This window comes from Sciurus vulgaris (assembly GCF_902686455.1).
Source record: "Sciurus vulgaris genome assembly, chromosome: 2".
Taxonomy (NCBI): domain Eukaryota; kingdom Metazoa; phylum Chordata; class Mammalia; order Rodentia; family Sciuridae; genus Sciurus; species Sciurus vulgaris.
This window is the reverse complement of record NC_136462.1, coordinates 179,747,458-179,767,859: the sequence shown is the minus strand read 5'-3', so window position 1 is coordinate 179,767,859 and position 20,402 is coordinate 179,747,458. Positions and strand designations below refer to the sequence as shown.

At 50.1% G+C, this 20,402-nt stretch overlaps 1 protein-coding gene across 2 annotated transcripts; it reads right to left on the bottom strand.

Annotated features, from left to right (window-relative positions):
- Positions 1-13,640: 13,640 nt before the first annotated feature.
- BPIFA1 (BPI fold containing family A member 1) lies at positions 13,641-20,091 on the bottom strand. 2 transcript variants are annotated; one of them, XM_079126241.1, is made up of 9 exons: positions 20,049-20,091; positions 18,927-19,120; positions 18,608-18,767; positions 17,390-17,497; positions 16,917-17,066; positions 15,670-15,754; positions 15,023-15,086; positions 14,563-14,638; positions 13,641-13,796 (listed from the first exon to the last, which is right to left on the bottom strand). In XM_079126241.1, the coding sequence occupies exons 2-8, from the start codon at positions 19,108-19,110 to the stop codon at positions 14,598-14,600; spliced, it is 792 nt and encodes a 263-aa protein (XP_078982367.1). In that variant the 5' UTR covers positions 19,111-19,120; positions 20,049-20,091; the 3' UTR covers positions 13,641-13,796; positions 14,563-14,597. The 2 variants fall into 2 exon arrangements, with proteins under 2 accessions (XP_078982367.1, XP_078982368.1); XM_079126242.1 differs by lacking the exons at positions 13,641-13,796; positions 14,563-14,638 and having other exon boundaries at positions 15,041-15,212.
- Positions 20,092-20,402: the final 311 nt, after the last annotated feature.

Below are 20,402 nucleotides of genomic sequence, written 5' to 3'. Positions count from 1 at the left end.
TAGTGGGTCCTCCCACAGCTTGTTCTTAACGGTTCCACCCCGTGGACCAAGGCCTCCTTGAGGAAGGCGCAGGATCCTGGGCACGTGGCGTGGAGCCCGTACGTGGCAGGAGCACAGGATGTATTTAAGAGCATCGACTGTAGCCATGGGAACTGAGGAGGCCCCCCGCGCTCGCTCCTGTCACCTGTGCAGGGCTGGGCGTGAGGCAGGTCAGGCTCATCAGTTTCCATTGTGGTACTGAAGACGGAGCCAGGCCCGGCGGCACCCCCCCACCCTTTGGAAACTTCATTTGAGACGGGGTCTCATCAAGTTGCCCAAGCCGGTCTCAGATCCGCAATCCTCCTGCCTCAGACTCCCGAGTCGTTGGGATGATCGGTATGGGGCTCAACGCCCCCGTGGAACTGTGGGCATAACCCTACGAGGAGGGGCCTCCCTGGGACGGAAGTGGGACGCCGAGGCCTAGGGAGATGGGGAGGCCTGCTCCAGGGACAGCAGCTCCTGTCAGGACTGAGCCGTCTTATTCACTTGTCCACCTGCTGACTGAGGCTGGGGGTTAGCGCCCTGTAAAGGGGACTGCACGGGGCAGTGCCCGTGTCTGATGGCCCGGCCCTTGCACACCGAGTCCACTCCAGCCAGGTACAGAGAGCAGCTCCTTGATTCTGCTGGGTCATGGTTCTGAACTGAACTGTGTCCCTTCAAAAATCATGTTAAAATTTTTTTTCCTCCGAGGGTAAGTACATCCCACTCAGTGTTTGGGACATACTCACATGCATGGTCGTTTGTCATGTTTTCACAAGGCGACTTTAGTGGCGGGTCTTGCATTTTTGTTGGTAGTCCCCCAGTAACTCAGAACGTGGCTGGATTTGGAGACAGGGCTATGGAAGAGGTGATCGAGTTAAAATGCAGCTTTGAAAGTGAGCCCCAGGCCAATCTGCCTGGCGTCCTTGCGGAAGAGGGGATGCGGCACGCTGAGGGTGCACGTGGGCCGAGGGGCCACCAGGTGAAGAGGCAGTGGGAGGGCCGCCTGCTGCAGGGCGAGGGGATGTCTCAGAGAGCAGCCCCGCCTCCGTCGTGACCTTGGACGTCCAGACTCCAGAATTGTGAGATAATGCTTCTCTGCTGTTCAGGTTGCCCAGCCTCTGGAAAGTTGGCACAGCGGCCGGAGTGGGCAGATACAGTCAGTGAAGGGGAACATACAAGACTAACAAGAGTGCCTGACGCTGCAGCTGACCATGAGTCCAGACCGGGTCCTCACACGCTCCCTCCTGACTCGGGAGGCTGAGGCCGGAGGCTGAGGCCGGAGGATCGCGAGTTCAGAGCCAGCCTCAGTAATGAAGCAAGGCCCTATGCAACGTAGCGAGACAGGAGACCCTGTCTCAAAATCAAACACAAAAAGGGCTGGGGCTGTGGCTCAGTGGTAGAGTGCTTGTCTGAGGGTTGGAGCCCCTGGTCACCATGCTTTTATGGAGCTACGGTTGTTATGCCTCCCCCAACCAGAGAGCTGAAGCTGGAAGTGGGGTCATGCAGTTGCCCTGGGTGGCTTGCGTTTCGACACCTGCCCCCTGGTGACACGGGTTGTTGCCCCTGTTGTCCTGAGACTCTCTTCTCTACCTGCTGGCCCACCGATGACTGTCACTCCCCCTTCAGTGAGATTACGACTGCTTTCCCTAGAGAAAGCATCCATCCCCTCTTTGGAAACCGAAACTTGTAGACCCACTGAGCCTGACGTTTTGGGAATGGAAATTCCCCGGGTGTTACTGGGAGGCTAGCGCATGGGGCCACCGCTGCTTGGTTCCTGGACCCAGGTGTCCTGGTGTGGAGCATCTGGCACAGCGATGGCTAACAGTTTAAGAGGCAGTCCAGACCCTGAAGGATAATGTCCGTGGTCCCCTGCCTTCAGGTGCGCCTCCTATCGTCCACTCTTGGTCTTCGTGTCCTGTGCTGTCCTCTCGCGGTACCTGAGCCAGCCTGTGTGGACAGAGGGGTGCTATGCTGTTCTGAGGGGAGGTTACAGGACCAGGTCTTCCACCCTGAGCTCTCGTCCCTTCCGATGATTGGCTGAGGAGCCAGCTGCCCTGGTGTTAGGACGACTCAGCCTTCGGAGGTCCCACCCGGGGGGGAGCAGAGGCCTCTGGCTGACATCTGAGAGGACCCAGGGGCTGGTACCACACACCAGTGAACCTGGAAGCACAGCCACCAGGCCAGCTTTCAGATGAAACTGCAGCTTCAACTTGAGAGCAACCTAGGACTCGAGCCAGAACGCGCAGGCCGGCTGCTCCCCAGGCGCCTGACTCAGAGACTCCCTAGGGGAGCAGACGCTTGTCATTTAAAGTGCTCAGATCTGGGGCAATTTGTTACACCAGCAGATAGTGCCCAGCCTTGCTGGGTACCATTGCCAAGCTGGTGCCCTGGGTGCAGCTTCAAGAGCCTTCCGTCACTCTGGCCAGCTGGCAGCTTCTGGATGGGTAAAATTGGTGAGTCTCTCGATCTTGTGCCCACGGCCACAACTCCTTGCTAACAGGGGGTCCATTGGTCCAGGGTGACGCTCTGCGGGAGCTCCTGTCTGTGAATCGTGTTCTGTTGCCCCTCGCCTGGGGGTGCTGGACAAGGCTGAGCAGACAGGAAATACAAGCCCATTCCCAGAACACGTCTGTCCTGGTCAGGATGAACCAGATAGAAAGGATCTATTGGAATCACCTGGCCACCATGTGTGGTCGGTCCCCTGACTGAATGGAGGGCAGTGTGGCCTCTGCTGTTGACAGATCATATGATCACTGGCCTTTCCTCCGCCAGTCTTGGTATTGCCAACCTTCCAATTTCCTGCAGGTCCCTGACTCAGCAGTTAGACCAGTTGCTCGGTGCAGAGTCTGTAAACAGTCCTACCTTCAGTCACTCTTCTCTTCTTTCAAAGTGGGTGACCAAGTGCACAGCCTGAAACCCTATCCACTGGGGGTATTTCCTCTCGTGGCCTCTTTCAGGGTCACTTCTGGGTGGGGTTTGCTCTGGTTTTCGTAAGGGTCACCCAAAGATCCATGTGTTTGAATGGAGGCTTGTCCCCAGCCCGCAGTGCTGTGGGGAGGTGGTGGGACCTTTCAGGGGTGGGGCTCCATGGGAAGTCCTTAGGTCACTGGGGGCATGCACGAAGGGATGTCCCTGCCTCTTCCTCTCTTTCACTTTCCAGTCAAAGGTGAGTGGTTCTGCTCTACCATGCACACTTGCCACGATGGGCAGCCACAGGTCCAAAGCAATGGGGCCAACGGATCATGAACTGAGACCTCTAAGACTGGCAGCAAAACAAACCTTTAATTTTTATAAGTTCATTGTCTCAGGCATTTGTTATAGTAACAGAAAGCTGATGAACATGGGACTCTAATAAAACAGCTTCTTATAGAACCTATTTATAAGCCAGGCTCAGGTTTTCCTTCCCCATTAGTTGTTCATGGGGAAAACTTCCTTGCTTGTAGGTGTGAGCTGAGGGAGAGGTGTTGGTGTAACACTCGTGGGTGATGAGGCCTGCTTCAGAGCCCTTTATTGCTCTGGGCCCCACTCAAAACCAACACATGAGGTCGGGGGTGCTGCTCAGGGATAGAGTGCTTACCTGGCTTGTATGAGGCCTTGAGTTTCCCAGTACCACAAAAGAAAAAAAAAAAAAACCAACCTAGCACATAGTAGAAGCTCAGTAAATATTCCCCTGTACAGGGTAATGAAGAACAGAGTGAGAGTTTCACATGCAATGCCTTTAGAGAAAGCTTGCCAGATAAAATACAGGAAGCCCAGCCATGCAAAGGCCCTGGGGTGGGAGAGTCACCTGCTGAGTTAGAGGAATAGTCAGGAGACCAGCAAAACTGCTGCAAAGATAATGTGGGAAAAGAACAAAGGACAAAGTTCAGTAGGCAAGGGTGAGATTTTCTGTTCTGCATTAAAAATATATGTCACTGGGTGCAGCGGCTCATTCCTGTAATCCCAGTGACTCAGGAAGCTGGGCAGGAGGATTGCAAATTTGAGACCAGCCTCAGCAAATTAACAAGGCCCTAAGCAATTTTGCATGAACTTGTCTCAAAAAAAAAAAAAAAAAAAATGGCTGGGGGTGTTGCTCAGTGGTTAAGCACCCTGGGTTCAATCCTCAGTATCCAAAAAAAACAAACAAAAAACCAAAAAAACTTACATATATATATATATATATATATATATATATATATATATATATATATATATATATGAAACAGTTGTATTTCAATTTCAGATGAAGGATGAAATGCAAAATTTTAGTATAATTATATTCCATGAAATATTTTAAAAATTATTTATTTATTTATTTTCATATTTTTTTGTTGCTGATGGACCTGTATTTTATTCATTTATTTATAAGTGGTGCTGAAAATTGAACCCAGTGACTCACACATGCTAGGTTCTACCATTGAGCCACAACCCCAGCCCTCCATGAAATATTTGAGATATACCAAAATCATTTGTTGTTTATCTGAAATGCATTTTAACTCTGATATATATTAATTGAATGTATACGTTTAGTTTTGTGTGCTGGGATGGAACCCGAGGTCTTGTGCGTGCTGAGCCTGTTCTACACTGAGCTAGATCCCACGTGCCGCCTATGTATTTTTTACTTGTTATTTTAGATAACATGACAGTAGACTGTATTTTGACATATTATACATAATGGAGTCTAACTTATTCTAATTAGGATCCCATTCTTGTGGTTGTATTGCCTATGTTTTTATTAGTAAATCTACAACCCTACTTGGTAAAGCTATAACTCTACTTTAGGAGCCAAACAGTTCATGTGAGAAAATCTGATGTTCTGGTTGGGAAATGGTGAATGCATTTACAGTTAGCACCCAGCTACAGAATAATCAGAGCAAAAAGAAAAGTAATTTTTTAAAAAGTGGTTGGGCCTGTTGTAGAACACCCCTAATCTCAGCTACTCGGAAGGCTGAGGCAGGAGGGTCAGAAGCTCAAGGCCAGCCTGGGAAATTTAGTGAGGACCTTTCCAAAACAAAACAAAACAAAACAAAACAAAACAAACCAAACCAAACCAAACCAAACCAAACAAAACATCAAGGGCTCTCATTCCACTACTGGAGTGCTATCAGATTTGGACGGAGCCCGTGACTTTTCAACTTCCAGCAGACACCCTGAACTCTGAAGTCTGACTGCTGGATCTGAATGCTGGTCCATGGCTCATAAGCTTTGTGACTTTGGGCCTTAGGATCCCATCTCTGAGTAGATTAGATGAGATCCTTCCTTGCAGGACAGCTAGGAGCTGGGCCCATGGTTACTGCTACCAAATGTTAGTTTTTATCCCCAGAACGGATGCTGGGAAGAGCAGCGCATCAGCGCCCTCTATTGGTTAAAGGACAAACTGTGAGCTCCTGCGCAAGGTCAGGGGCCTGGAAACCCTGGCTTCTGGGAACTTAGGAGGCAGCCTGGCTGGTCAGGCCCCGGCTCCCTGGTCTCTAGTTATTCATACATCACCTCCATGACTCATGCCGCAAATCAGTTGCCTTTACCTCTATTTACTTAATATGCTTCTCTAAGTTGTCTCCCTATTTTTTATAAGAAATCTATTTTGACAGCAAAATTCACCTCATTATTTTTCTCTAAGAATTTTAGGATGAGCTTGTCAATTTCTGCAAAGAAGCCAGCTAGGATTTTGAGAGAGATTTCACTGAATCTGTAGATCGATTTTGGGAGTATTTCCATACTAACAATTTTAAATATTCAAATCCACAAACATAGGATGTCTTTTCATTCATTTAGGTATTTTAATATTTCTTTCCACACTATTCTCTTCTCACTGTGCAAACAAATCTTTCAAGTCATGTTTAAATTTATTTTGAATTATTTTATTCCTTTTGATGCTATCATAAATGCAATTATTTTCTTAATCTTATTTTTTGATTGTTTCCTTAGTACTATATAGAAAAGCAGTTGATTTTTGTATATTGATCTTATACCCTGCAACCTTGCTGAATTCATTCATTAGTTCTAACACTTTTTTAGTTGAACCTTTAGAGTTTCTATACATAAGATCATGTAAATAGATACACTTTTTCTTAATCTTTTTTTTGGGGCGGGGGTACTGGGGATAAAACTCAGGGGTGCCTAATCACGGAGCCACATCCCAGGCCCTTTTTATTTTTTATTTTGAAACAAGGTCTCACAGTTGTTTGGGGCCTCACTAAGTTGCTGAGGCCATCCTTAGTTTACAATCCCCCTGACTTGCCTTCCGGAATCTCTGGGATTAGGTGTGGGCCACTGCACCTGGCTTTCTTAATCTATTCTTGAACTATGTGGCATGGTATCAACTACCGGATATCAAGTTATCCAAGAAAGAAAAGATGAAGAATTGGCTACAGTGGTCAGAGAGGATTTTTGTTTGTTTTTGTTTTATTGGAAGCAGGTCATCTGGGCCTAAAAGCGTGGTAGGATTTGCATGCAACTTTCCAGGAGAGGAATCATCATCAATAAGCACACAGAGGAAGAAGTGACGGGCAGCCAGCCAGGGTGACTGGAGGGCTCATTTTAAGGAGCCAGCCAGGGCTGCTGTGGAGGGCTGGGAAAGGAAGCAGGCAGTAGATTTGGAGACGGAAAAGCCCAAAGCCCTGAGCTCAGGAATCCTGAGCCGTAGCAGGTTCCTGAGCTAAGGACTGATGTGGCAGGAGTGTGCTTGGAAGATTCTTTGGCACAGCAAATGTCCCCTCTCCCCCTCCACTTAGCCAGTGGAACAGGAGGGTGTTCGAATCACAGGAAGATTCATGACTGTTACAGTTTGGATGTGAGTGTCCCCCAAAGCTCCCGTGTGAGACAATGCAAGAAGGTTTAGAGGAGAAATGACTGGGTTGTGAGGGTCTTAACCCAATCAGTGAATTGATCCCTGACGGGATTAACTGAGTGGTACCTGAAGGGCTGGGTGTGGCTGGAGGAGCTGGGAATGGGACGTGGTTTGGGGTACATATTCGTATCTGGAGAGTGGAGTCTCTCTCTGCTTCCTGAGCACCACGTGAGCTGCTTCCCTCCACCACGCTCTTCCACCGTGATGTTCAGCCTCACCGTGAGCCCCGAGGAATGGAGCCCACCTTCCATAGACTAAGACCTCTGAAACCCTGAGCCCTCAAACCTTTCCTCCTCTACAGTTGTGCCCGTCGGGTCCTTTGGTCACAGCCGGAAGAGAGCTGACTGAAACCACGCTTTGCTGCTCCCGTCTAAGTTGGAATTGTCTACAGACATAGAGTCAGAGTTCAATCCTTGGGTCTGAGGCAAGAGTTTGGTGCATTGGATTTTCTTTCTTGAAACACATGGGGCTTTTTGCCAAGAGTTGTTGGTGGTAAATTTCCAAGAAGAAAAATGAGGAGAGGGGGATTGAGAGAGAAAATGCCTTTTATTATTTTTTTAATTTTTAATTTTTTGGTACCAGGGATTGAACCCAGAGGCGCTTAACCACTGAGCCACATGCCCGGCCCTTTTTATTTTTTATTTTGAGACAGGGCCTCACCTATTGCTGAGGCTGATTTGAACTGCAATCCTCCTGGCTTAGTCTACAAACCTCTGCAGAGGATTACAGGTGTGCACCACTACACCTGGCAGAAAATGCCTTTTATAAATTACCTAGTCTGGGGCTGTTGTGTGGTGAGGGGCTTTACAGGCAAACTGCGTCAGGAGGATGATCGGTAGGTTAAGAAGCTTCTCCAAGAGTCAGGTGTTTACATGGGAAATGGCTTAAGTAATTATATGAATAAGAAACGGAAGACAGGAGGCTGGGGTCCCTGCAACTGGCAGTCGCTACAGAGGAAATGGTGCTAAATCACAATAAAAGTCCGCTAAGATCAAATGACCCCGCTGTGCCAATCGCCACTTGTGTTTTCATAAAAAACATCAACTCCGTCAGGTGCTCGGAGAAGGCAGGTCCTGATGAGCCTTCCCTGGGGAGTGAGTGGCACGTCCAGAATGTGATCGCAGAGTCACACACAGCCGCCATCCTCTGCTCTCCTGCCTTGAGGGGTAAGTTGCTGGAAAGGTTAGTGACGGCTAGAGCTGCTGAGCAGAGCCCCAGCCTCCAGTCTTCAGTTTCTCGTTCATTAAAAACACTGCCCTGCTTCCAGCGAGAACAGGGTAAAAGGCCTTCCTTCCTCGAATCCTCCTGATCTCCTGCGCGTACCACTTTTACAAACTCCACTCTCCATTTAAATATCTCCCAAAGCGACTGAGTCACATTAACACCGATTTGGTAAGTGTTCAAAGCACAGTTCTATTACACAGTGATGGGAGTGGCCTCCGCCATCCATTCCCTCAACTTATGTTAGCTAAGTATCTATTATGTGGCACTCACTGATCCAGATGCTGGAGATATAGCAGCAAAGAAGGAGACCAGAGCTCTTATGTCCTGGAGCTTATTGTCTAGTGGGGGAGCATTAATAGTGAATGGGGAAGGAAAGAAAGAAACAGCAATTTCAGAGTGCTAAGCAATATGAAGAATAAAACAAAAAAAGAGAAAGTAAGTGTGAGAGAGTCATTTAAGAAGGGGCCAAATTAAGAGAGGGTGATGTTATAGACTGAATGTTTGTGTCTTCTCAAAATTCCTGTGTTGAAGACTTCATCCCCGTGGTCCCTATGGGATGGTTATTTGGAGAAAGAAACTTTTAATTGGAGTGTTTAAACCATTTACATTTATTGTAATTACTGATAAAAATAGGATTTAAATGTGGTATTTTGATGTTTATTTTCTATATATATATTTTTGTTATTGTTTGTTTGTTTTGAGATGGGATCCATCTGTGTTGCTCAGGCTGGTCTTAAACTCCTGGTCTCAAGTGATCCTTCCACTTCAGCCTCCAGGGTGTTGGAAGTAAAAGCACATAGGATTGCACCCAGTTAAGTGTTTTATATTTTTCTCTTTTTCAATTACTGACTGACACTTGGGTAGATGTGTATTTCCTAGCATACTGTGTTAATTCTCTTGTGTTTCTCTATGTTTTTTTTTTTTTTTTTTTTTTTTTTTTGTGTGTGTTATTTTCTTAGTAGTTGCCCTAAGGATTACAATGAGCATCTTAACTGTTAAGTTTATTCAGCTTAATTTCAATACTATATGAAATTTTTGAGTCTGTGGATCTCTCTTACACCATGCTCTTATTTTCATACAAAGTATATCTTCATACATTGCATGCCCATCACCACATATTTCTTTTCTTTTCTTTCTCTCTTCTTTTTTTGGTAACAAAGGTTGAACCCAGGGGCCACTGAGTCACATCCTCAGTACTAAGTTGCTGAGACTGGCTTTGAACTTGTGATCCTCCTGCTTCGGTCTTCCAAGTTGTGGGTGTGTGTGCCACTGTGCCCAGCTTCATCATCTTTTATATCATGTGCTTTAGCACAAGCTATTTCTTTTTTTTTTTTTTTTCGGTGCTGGGGATTGAACCCAGGGCCTTGTGCTTGCGAGGCAGGCACTCTACCAACTGAGCCACATCCCCAGCCCCAGCTTCATCATCACAAATTTCTAATTATTGCCTTGTCCATTAAATAAGACAGAGAAAAGACAAACAAAAAGCACACTGTCTTTTATATTGACCTAAATAGTTAACTTTACTGGTGCTTTTTATTTCTTCCTGTACTTTGGTTATTTTCAAGAACCCTTACATTTCAGCCTGAAGGACTCCCTTTAGGGCATGTTCTCTAGTGTTAAAAGTTCTTTCTGTCCCCCCCCCCCCCCCCCCCCCCCGTGGAAATGCCTAGCCTTAACCTATGCTTTTGAAGGATAGTTTTGCTGGATATAGGATTCTTGGTTGACAGTCCTTTTCTCTTAGCATTTTGAATAAGACATTCAACTACCTTCTGGTGTCCAAGGTTTCTGATTAGAAATCAGCTGTTAATCTTATTGAGGTGTGTTCTTGTACTTGATGACTCATTTTTGTCCTATTGCTTCTGAGATTCTCATTGTTTTTTGTCAGTTTTCTTATAAATTATCTAAGTGGAAATTTCTTTGAATTTATTCTACTTGGAGTATGTTGAGGTTTTTGAAAGTACAGATTAATGTTTTAATCAAAACTGGAAAATTTGAGGCCATTATATCTTCCAAATGTTCTTTACTCACCCTTCTGTCTCTCCCCTCTTCTATGATTCCCATGATGTGTATGTTGGTGTGCTTGATAACCTTTGAATCTTTGTTCATTTATATCAATTTTTTTCTCTTCTTTCTGTTCTACAGACTGGAGAATATCAATTGATCTACCTCCAAGCTTGGTGATTCTTTTTTTGGCCTGTGAAAATCTGCTGTTTCATCTTTTTAGTGAATTTTTCACTCCAGTTACTGTACTTTTCAACTCCAGTGTTTCTGTTTGATTCTTTTTCAATTATTTCCGTTACTTTATAGATATTCTCTATTTTTTTTAGACATTATTCATTCAATTTTTAGACATGGTTTCAATTTTTAGACATGGTTTCTTAGACATATGTTCTCTGAACATTTTTTGGGGTGGGGGTACCAGGGATTGAACTGAGGGCCACTCAACCTCTGGGTCACATCCCCAGCCCTATTTTATATTTAGAGACAGGGTCTCACTGAGTTGCTTAGCACCTTGCTTTTGCTGAGGCTGGCTTTGAACTCCTGATCCTCCTGCCTCAGCCTCCTGAGTCACTGGAATTATAGGCATGTGCCATTGTGCTTGGCTCTCTGAACATATTTAAAATAGTAAATTTAAGTTCTTGTGTAGCAATTCCAACACCTGGGAGTCTTTGGGGACAGTTTTAATGGATAAGGGCCAGGTTTTCTTATTGGTTTGCATGTCTCACACCTTTTTGCTGAACACTGGATTTTTAAAAAATATAATGTGGCAATTGCCAGAAATTGGATTCTCCATCTTCTCCAGAGTTTGTTGTTGTTACTGGTTGTTGTAGTTTGTTTAGAGACTTTCCAGAATTAATTCAGTAAAGTCTGTATTCTTTGTCGTATGTGGCTTCTGTAGTATGTGCTTGGTTAGTTAAGCAGCCAACTAATGATTATGTTGAGAAAGGTGGTCTCCTGTGTGCGATCTTTCAATCTTCGGTTTAGTCTCATAAGAAAGAGACTTGGGCCTGAGATACCTCCTTACCACGTGACGAAGAGCCCACGTGGTCTGTGCATTGTGTGGTTATGGCTTTTCCTGTTTCAAACTCAATGCGTACTCCTTGGTTCTGCTTAAGTGTATGTATGGGTGTCATGGATGACGTCTGGGGGGCTGGAGGGCCCAGTGCAGGGAGCCCGCCTGCTCTGGCTGGGTTTCCTGAGGACCTCTGGGAGGACTGTTTTCTTGTAATGCCCAGCAACTGCTGGTGTTGAGAGCGAGACTGTGGAGGGGAAATTAGACAATGAAAGGGCACATGTGGACAAAGGCCAGGGAGGTCTTGTGCAGCTTGGCTGTGGTTTGTTTGATAAAGGGCCACTTTAGACCCAAATGCCTCAGGCAGAGTCATACAATTAGGGATGGGACCAAGGTGTAGGTCCCACCAGAGACCAGTGGCCCTGTACTCCTGTTGAGATAAGAAGGGAATCCAGGGGCATTCAGACTTTCTGGGAATTTTGGATACTGGTGTTTACATGATGATGTTCTTTGGGAAAATATTAGGGGAAAGATTAAACTGATGACCTTGGGGTGGGGTGGGGACAAATGCAGTGACCAAAGGTGTTTTTCTCCTTGTGGTGATCATGTGCTGGGGTGGGGCCCTTTGGGCCATTTTGGGTGCTGGTGACTGGTTCCCATTCCTGAGTGAGTCATAGGGCTGCCATTTGGCTGCTTGTGGCATAGAGTGTCACCATCTCCTGAGGAGGTATGTCCCCGCGTAGCTAAGGACAGAGCTGTGAGAGTGGGATGTGTCCCTTTGGCCTGACACCTAAGGTACTCAGACGCAGTGGGCGTCGCTTTGTTGACCCAGCACTTGCTGCAGCAGGGATGTTACAACCCCCTGGTCCCGATGGAGGGGTCCAGCTGGGCTGGCCCCCGAACGCTGAGGTTCTGCCTTCCACCCGGGGGTGCCAGACGCCATCACGGTCCCTGAGGCAGTGGCACGCCTGCTGGGGAGCGGGTGCTGTTCTTCAGTCAGCTGATTCCTTTCTCCCATCCCTGCGAGGACTGGGGACCAAGGCCAGGTGCACCCCAGGGCACTCGTCTGCAGGGAGACCTCAATTCCCCGGCAGGACGCCACCAGCAGGTGGGACTTGACCTTCAACAGGCCCCAGAGGAAGGAAGTTTTAGTCATCCATTACATCGATGACATTCTGAGAGTAGGGAGGCCCGAAAAACCGGTGGAGGTGGCTCTGGGCTTGTCACCAACACAATGACCAGCACTCATTCGGGCAAGGTGAATGCCAGGACTCAGCACAACGGCGTGATTCCTGGGGGCCCTCGGACAGGAAGCCAGCGGTCAAGCCGACGTTTATGGCCTCAGTGACGCCCACCAATGAAAAAGGGGGCCCCTCGTGGGTAGGCTTGTCTGGGAAGTGGGGGCAGCGTGCGCCCCTGGGTGTGCTTCCAGGCTCCTGGGTCAAGGTGACCTGCAGAGCTGCCGGTTTTGAACGGGTGCCTTGCAGCGCAGTCCCAGGAGGTGCTCACCCAGTCACGGCCCCGGCACTGCGGCCCAGGGAGACTGCAGGCGTCCGTGACCTCCACACAGGCCTCCTGGATTCTGTGGCAACAGGAAATGGCAACTGGGCTGCGTCAGCCCCTTGTTCTTCAGATGTGCGTGTTGGCAAGGTGGCCGCCAGGGGCACCCATTGAATGGCCACCCCCTGCTTGAGACTGGGCGCTGGTGCAGACCGACTGTCTTAGGCCGAGTGCCACGCGTAAGGTAGGACCTGGACAGCCTTGGCTCGGGTGCTCACAAACGCCACCAGCCTATTGGTCAGGTGCAACAGAGCTCCGTCACCAAATGGGAAGCAAAGCATCTGAGATGGCCCAGCCCGGACCCCTGGGGTCTCGGAAGCCTCCGTGAACACATAGCCGGTTTGCCAGACAGGTTGAGGGACCCAAAGGGGACCAAGATTCAAAGACGTAACCTGGCTCATTGATGGTTCTCCAAGACTAAAGGTCACTGGGTCCCCGGGGCCACAGCTGCCATCTGGCCATGACCGAGGCCACATCTTGCTACTGTTTGCTGACTCAGGCCATCTGGTCAGCTTAGCTACCTGGTCAGGAAAATGGCACCCGAATAACTGGACTCCCTCAGGATCCCCGTGTGGGGAGAGGACTATGGTGGCAATTTGCTCCCTAGAAGGGACAGATGTTTGCCACTCATGGATGCTCACAGCAAAGGATCCTTGAAAATGGAACATGAACAGAACTCTTGTGCTAATGCAAGCTGCACGGACAGGTGGCTGCCATTGCGTCAATGGATGGACAGGGAAGTGCCCCTCAGACACGGGAGTGGGCTGGGCCCAGCAGGTGATCCTGGAAGATGTTGAGATTAAGATGTGGCGCCATCTTGAGATTCTTGCTAGTGGGTCCAGATTGTTCAAAGAAAAGAAATTGGGTCTGGCATGTTGATCACACCAAGTCCGAGCTCTGTCGTACCTCCCAACCACCCAGGCCAGGGCCTTCCCAGCCTTCGAGCCCTCAGGTGATGCTGAAGAAGGAAAAGACACCCCGGTGCAGAAGATGAGCGATTTTATTTGGTGAGGAAGATGGGACGTTCTGCATGCCGGGGGCGGGGAAAGAGGGGGAGCAGGCTCCCTAGGAATGAGGCATCTTCTAGCGTAGGGGCCGGCCTTCCATGAGACCTGGGCAGGAGTGGGTGGACTGCAGCAAGGAATGGGTCTGTTGGGAGAAGAGCCCAGTCAGCAGGGAGACTCAAGGTCATTGACTGTTTTCTTTGGTACTGGGGATTGAACTCAGGGGCACTCAACCTCTGAGCCACATCCCTAGCCCTTTTTGGTACTTTATTTAGAGATAGGGTCTAGCTGAGTTGCTTGGCACCTTGCTGTTGCTGAGACTGGCTTTGAACCTCCCCTCCTCCTGCCTCAGCCTCCCGAGTCCCTGGGATTACAGGCAGGATCCACCATGCCCTGCTAAGGTCATTGACTCTTATTGCTATTGATCCATCAAGCTGACCCTCCAGAGGGACAGGAGGAGACTGAGAACCTGGGGCTAGAGGTTTGGCCTCAATCACAAGGGTGGTCCAAGCCTGGATCAGGGGATCCTTGTACATGTATTCGAGAGAGTGTGCGTCCATGTGCTCATGTGGACTTGAGTGTGTTGAGTCTGCATGTGTGTGCTCAGCTCTTGCCTCTTTCTTTTTTTGCTTTGTGACCGATGAGGGTGAGCAGTTCTGCTCCATCATGTGCTTCCCCCATGAGGCACTGCCTCACCATGGCAATGACTGTCAATCAATCATGGATTAGAAACTATGAAACTGTGGGTCAAAACAAACCTTTTGTCTTTATAAGTAATTACTTCAGGCATTTCATTACAGTGATGGAAAGCTGACTAATATAAATGTCATTTGTCCCAAGACTCCTGCTGCCTTCTACCAGAAGACTAGCAGACTGTTCCTAGATCATGTGGAGCAGAGAGCCATACTAACCAGCAGAGCAGAGAGCAGGTTCCTTCCTATAATGCCTAGATTTTCAAGACAAATTCCAGTCCATGGATCAGCTTGTCTAGAAAATGAAAAAACAAACAAACACACAAAAGAAAACTTCAGAGTCGTGGTTTCAAGGTGAAGGAATCCAGGAAGAGCCACATTCCTCTCGAGGTGGAGGGCCAGCAAGTGGGAGTTCTGGATTCTTGGCCATGCTCAGGCTGATAGGAAGAGGGACAGGCCCCCATCCACTGGCCAGTTCAACTAGTCTCAGTGTCAGGGTTAATGGGTGCAGACTTTCTACCTCAAAATTATCTGGATAGTTCAGGGAACAAAGAAACCCCAAACAGGGTAAGTTAAAATCAGAGGGGCCTAGCTGTCCTATGGCACACAGGGACAAAACCCCTTGGGGGACATTGCCGCTGTGGCAGAGGGGGAGAGAAAGCTCAGAAGCGGGACTTACCAACGATATCATGCACCAGGGTGACATCCAAGTGTTTGAGAACGCCATTGACCAGAGGGCACACCTGACCCACGGGCAGAAAGGGGAGTTAGGCCCGGGGCCCCTGTGGGGCACCTGGGAGCAGCCTTGTCTCATAGTGGATTCTCCGGGGAAGGTCCTCCATCACTTTTCTGTGTTTAAGTGTTTGGTTCTGAGCAGGTGTAGGGACGAATGTCACAGGCACATGAGGCAGAAGAGGAAACTAAAGGCATGAGGGACTTCGAGAAGTGTCCCGAATCTCACGCTGACGCGCATTCACTCTATGACGTCGCCTTTGTGGAGTGTTCTGGAAGGTGGTTTCTGGTCATAGGACACAGCGTAGCCTAGCCTGGAAGACTGCGGGTCTGCAGCCATAGAGGGCTGGTTGGGGAGCTTCCCAGGGCAGGGGCCAATCCATTTCAGCTGCAGTGTGGACAGACCCAGGGCCTGGTCCAGAGCTGAAGCCAGTCGATACATTTGGAGGGACAGAAAGAAACATGGACGGATGGAGCAGTGGACAGATAGATTGTTCTCCAGCCCAGGAACTCAGAGTAGCTCACCCCAGGACGCTTCTAGCCTGAGAACCTCTGAGGCCCACGGATCAGGGGGCCCCACTTCAGCCCGCTCACCTTGCCCTGCACCAGCTCAGGAAGGACTTTATTCAGGATCCCTGTGAGAGTGTCCACGAGGTCCTGAACAGGGAGGGAAGCAACTCTGGGAGAGAAAAAGTGTTGGTGAGACTCGGGGTTGGCTGGAGGAGTCTGCAGAGGACACTCTCAACACTCCAACCAGGCCCGCCACTCGTGCCACGGGCAGGCGAAGCAGGCTCCTACTGAGGGGGGCCAGGCCCTTCGGATGTGGAGGAGGAGCCCACAGTCCCAGGACACAGCAGATGTCCCACAGGAACATCAGAGGTTGGGCCATGCTCAGTCTGGAGTTAGGAGGACTCGTAAGATGACACGTGTGGAGTGCAAAACCTGTTCAGTAGACATTGGCCATGGAGGGACGACGCCTGAGTGCTGAGGGTGCTCTCAGGCTTCCCAGGTGACCCAGGACTGAAATAAGACCCTAGTGATGTTTCATGTCTATTTTAACCCTTAGTGGGACAAAGCACTGCCACACCTGTTACCTTGGTGGGTTTTATTGATAACCCCAGTGGAGTTCCACATTACAGATGAGCAAGCCGACACCCAAGCTGGAGAAGCGCCACTCAAGTTCAGAGGCCCTTCATCTCCCCCGGGCCCCCGTAATAAGTGGGGCTCAAACTCAGACTTCTCGTTGCCCAATCCAATGTAAAATTAGTCATGCTGGTTTAACAAGGGATAAGTGACTATTCTACCTATCTATTTATTTATCACTTTGTCCATATATCTATTCATCCATCCTTCCCTCCACCCATTTAACCAGCTAACCATCCATCTCTCTATTCATCATCCACACATCCATCCATCCACCCACTCACCCATCCATCCACTCACCTACCCCCCCACCCATCCATCTACCCACTCACCCACTCACCCACCCATCCATCTACCCACCCATCCACCCATTCACATATTCACTTACCCATTTTCCACCCACCTATCCATCCTGCCACCCATCCACCCATCCATCCACCCACCTATCCTTCCACCCACCCACCCATCCACCCATCTGCCCATCCACACATTCACCTACCCATTTATCCATCCACCTATACATCCACCTGCCCACCCACCCATCCATCCACCCACCCACCCATCCATCCATCCACCCATCTATTGTCCCATCTATCCTCTTCCTTATCCATTTTATCCCATCATTCCATCTTTTCAACCATCCATTCATCATTCTGCTGTGCTACTCCAGGGGAGAGAAGTCAGCCCTCTGGCCTTACCCATTAAGCAGGGAGATCCGCAGGCTGCCAGGGGAGTGGGTGCAGTCACCGAGAACCAGGTGGAGCCTTCCCTGACGGTCTTTCACAAACGTGAGATCTGCGGTGATGTTCAGCTTCACGTCCAGCTCCAATAGACTTCCCACCAGGGGCCTGGAGAGGGACAAGCCACCAGCATCTGGCCTACCACATTCCAAGTGGAGGGTGTTCTTTTCTTCTTCTCCTCAGGAGAGGCAGCCTCACCCCACTCCCGCTTGCCCAGGGCTGCACTCATCTCGCTGCCCAGGAGGAGACACCAGGGCTCAAAGAGGTCAGGTGAGTTTCTCATGCGACCCAGGGCTGCTCAGCATAATGGCAAATGAGCTGACGTGGCAGGCTCAGGTCTGTTACCCTCCCACACCCCTCTGTAGACCCCCCAGGGCCTTCAGGGACTCCCTTGGTGAGTTGCCCTTCCTTGCCCCTTGGGACCTACTCACGTATTCACTTTCAGTATCATGCCCAGCGGGATGGTGACGTAGAGCCGATGGCCGTCAGGGCTCTGCACAAGCCCGAGTTCCAACAGCTGAGGATTAGTGACCTTTATGCTGTTCAGGGAGCGACATTGGAGGGAGAAACATTAGCTCCCTGAGCCTCAAACCTGGACGCCACCTTTAACCCAAATTTACCCATCCCAGGGGAGAAGCTGCCCACTGGGACCACGGGAGAAATCACGGGTATCTTGCAGCCAAAGCCATATGGGTTCTGAGTGACATGCCACTTCTCCCGGCCACTGCCAAGACGGGACCCTGACGTAAACGGCACCCTCTTCACCTTTAGTCCGGGAGGGGACCGTGTCGGGCTCTTTGCCTGCTTGGTGCCAGCTCAGGGACTTACAAAGGAAGAGGCTGACTTCGTGGTTGACGGGAAGATGAATGGATGGAAATGTGGGTGGGTGGATGGCAGAGGAAGGGGGTAGATGAAGGAAAGGCGGGCGGGTGGGCTGGCTGGCTGGATGGATGGATGACAAAGTAAATCTGCACCAACATTTATGGGTAAGAATCACTCAGACTTAAGTCTGTCTCCTAGTCAGGGCGCCAGCTCTTGGTGGGCAGGAATCTTGGAAGTGGCTTTGACCCAGTCCTATCAAGTCCCCAGGCTGTGCTGGCTCACGGACTGAGCTTCTTGCTTAGTGAGCTCTTGGGCGTCTCAGGGGAAGCACCACATCAGATCTTCCCACGGACACCGCTTTGCTCTTTTAGTCACTCTGGTGACACAGTTGAGGCGGGCAGCTTACGCTCTCCTCCTCCATCAGAGGCCACTGTGTTCTAAGGGTTCCGCAGGTGGGGAGAAAGAGATGACCGCGGCGTAGTGGAAAAGGGCTGGGCTTTGAACGGGGCGGTTAGAGTAAGATTCCTTGCTCTGCATCTCATTGAGCGAGCACAGGTGTGTCCTGGTGCCTCAGTTTCCCCATCTGTGAACTGGGGATTATTACGCTGATTTTGAGGGCTGTCCTGAGGGTTATAGATGGTGCGGGAGCCCAGGCCATGCTTCAGGGATGGGGAGCCATTGCTGGTAGGCGAGGGCCAGTCTCCCTGCCAGACCGAGTCCTGGCTCCACGCTCAGGACACCACCCACTCCCTCCTTCAGGGCTGTCGCCAGGCTGGCGGATCTTCAGCTGCTTCTGGGGACCAGGGCCTTATTTTACGCCAACTCACTAGAGGATGTTGTTCAGGATGGGGATTGAGGAAGTGAGTTTCCCAAGCAGGCCTCCAAGCAGGCCCCCGGAAGTGCCTCCTCCAGTCTTCAGGATGTCCAAGAGCGGGAGGTTTTCCAGAGTGCTCAACAGACCCCCAGACAGCAGGCCATTGCTGAGAGCTGGAAAAGGGTAGGAGGGCCTCTGAGGGTCCTGTGTGACAGCTCCAGACCCTCAGACCCTCCCCCTGCTCAGCCGTGCCCCTTCTCTGACCAGAGGGCTGGATGCTCACGCACACACACACATGGACATGCATCTGAAAGAGCCCATCACAGACTTACCACCTGTCAAGCTTCCAGCAAGATCCGTGGGATTCGAGGGCAGGGCTGGAGTCACAGCCAAGGGCAGAGTCTGGTCCAGAGGCAAGGGCAGGCCCCGGCCCAGCGGCACGGGCAGGCCTGCAAGCTGGGCGGTGGCCTGGGCCAGCAGCCCACAGAAGACAACGAGGCCCCCAATTTGAAACATCTCTTGGTATCTGTGGACAGAAGGATGAGTCCAGTGTGGCACAAACATCAGAAGAATCTACCCACTGCCTGCCTAGTCCCCCTAGTGGGTGGGTTTCTCATCGTCTCCTCCCCAGAGCACCTGGGGGTGACCAGCACTAATGGCTAGCACTGCTGGGCATTCTCTCTGTGCCAGGTGACAGGTGGACGGCTCCACCCTTGGTGACCAATCTCATCTTCAGCTTCTCCTAAGACATGGGCCCTGATCACTTGCACAGGTGAGGAAACACAGATCTAGTAACCACAGGCAAGGTCACCAAGGTCACCAGTACACAGTTGAGAGAGGGTCTGAAGCCATCTCTGCCTGACCTCGAGGCCGATCTTTAAGTGATCAGATTCACTCAGCAGCTGGGCTTGCTTACATGGCTTGAATCATTGCCCCTCGGTCCAGCTCCTCACAGAAATTCCACCCCCTCCCTTTTTGCAGTATGGGTTGGAACCCAGGGCCTCGCACATGCTAGACCACGCTCCCCCTCGGAGCCCCACCCCAGCCCAGGTCCTGCTCTTCAGACCAGGCAAATGGAGAGGAATGGATCTACTTTGTCACCACCCTGGCTAAGGGGGTGGTTCTTTGGTCTGGTTTGTGGATACCCTTGCAAGTCACATAATATCAGAAGTCACCCAGCCCCCAGCACCTCAGTCCACACTGGCAACCTCGAGTTGATACTCCTGCCATAGAGCTCTTGATTTAGGGTGTGAATAGTGCCCATTTTATGAGCATTCCTGGTCCCTCAGGAAAGCAGAGGGGATGGCCATCCCCAGCCTCTGAGCTTGGCCAGTTGTTTCCAAGGTCCCCCACAGAATGACCCTAAATGCAATCTGCCGGTGTCCGCCCCAGAGTGAGGAAGTTGGCATCCCTGCCATCCAGAGCGGTGGACGGACAGGAGGGGCAGGCCTCACCTGGGCTTCTCAAAGTCTCAGCAGCTGTCCTGGTCTCCTCTTCCCTCTCCTTGTTGCTTCTGCCAAGGAGGCAGCCTCTTTTATAGCATGTGAATCAGGAAATGGGAGATTGGATGATGGGTTTCTAGATCATTCCGAATTCTCAGGGCTCTCCAAAATAAATAATTGCCAATCACATTAGCAGGTGAGTCAGTTGAGCAATTTGGTCCACAAGTTAAACAGAGAAAAACTTGAGATGGGAAGTTACTCAAGACTTTGTGGTTTCACGCATGGAGCCGAGGTTGGGGACCCCCGCTCCCAGGTGACCTGGAAGATCGTGTTTGGAACAATGGACGGGGCAGCCAGTTAGAGCCC

Excerpts from the sequence above, each read along its gene's own strand:
- BPIFA1 (XM_079126241.1), bottom strand. The coding sequence starts at position 19,110 with ATGTTTCAAATTGGGGGCCTCGTTGTCTTCTGTGGGCTGCTGGCCCAG. Across the intron at positions 18,768-18,926 it reads TGCTGGAAGCTTGACAGGTG|CTCTCAGCAATGGCCTGCTG; the intron begins GTAAGTCTGTGA and ends ACCCTTTTCCAG. Across the intron at positions 17,067-17,389 it reads ATGATACTGAAAGTGAATAC|GCCCCTGGTGGGAAGTCTAT; the intron begins GTGAGTAGGTCC and ends GTCCCTCTCCAG.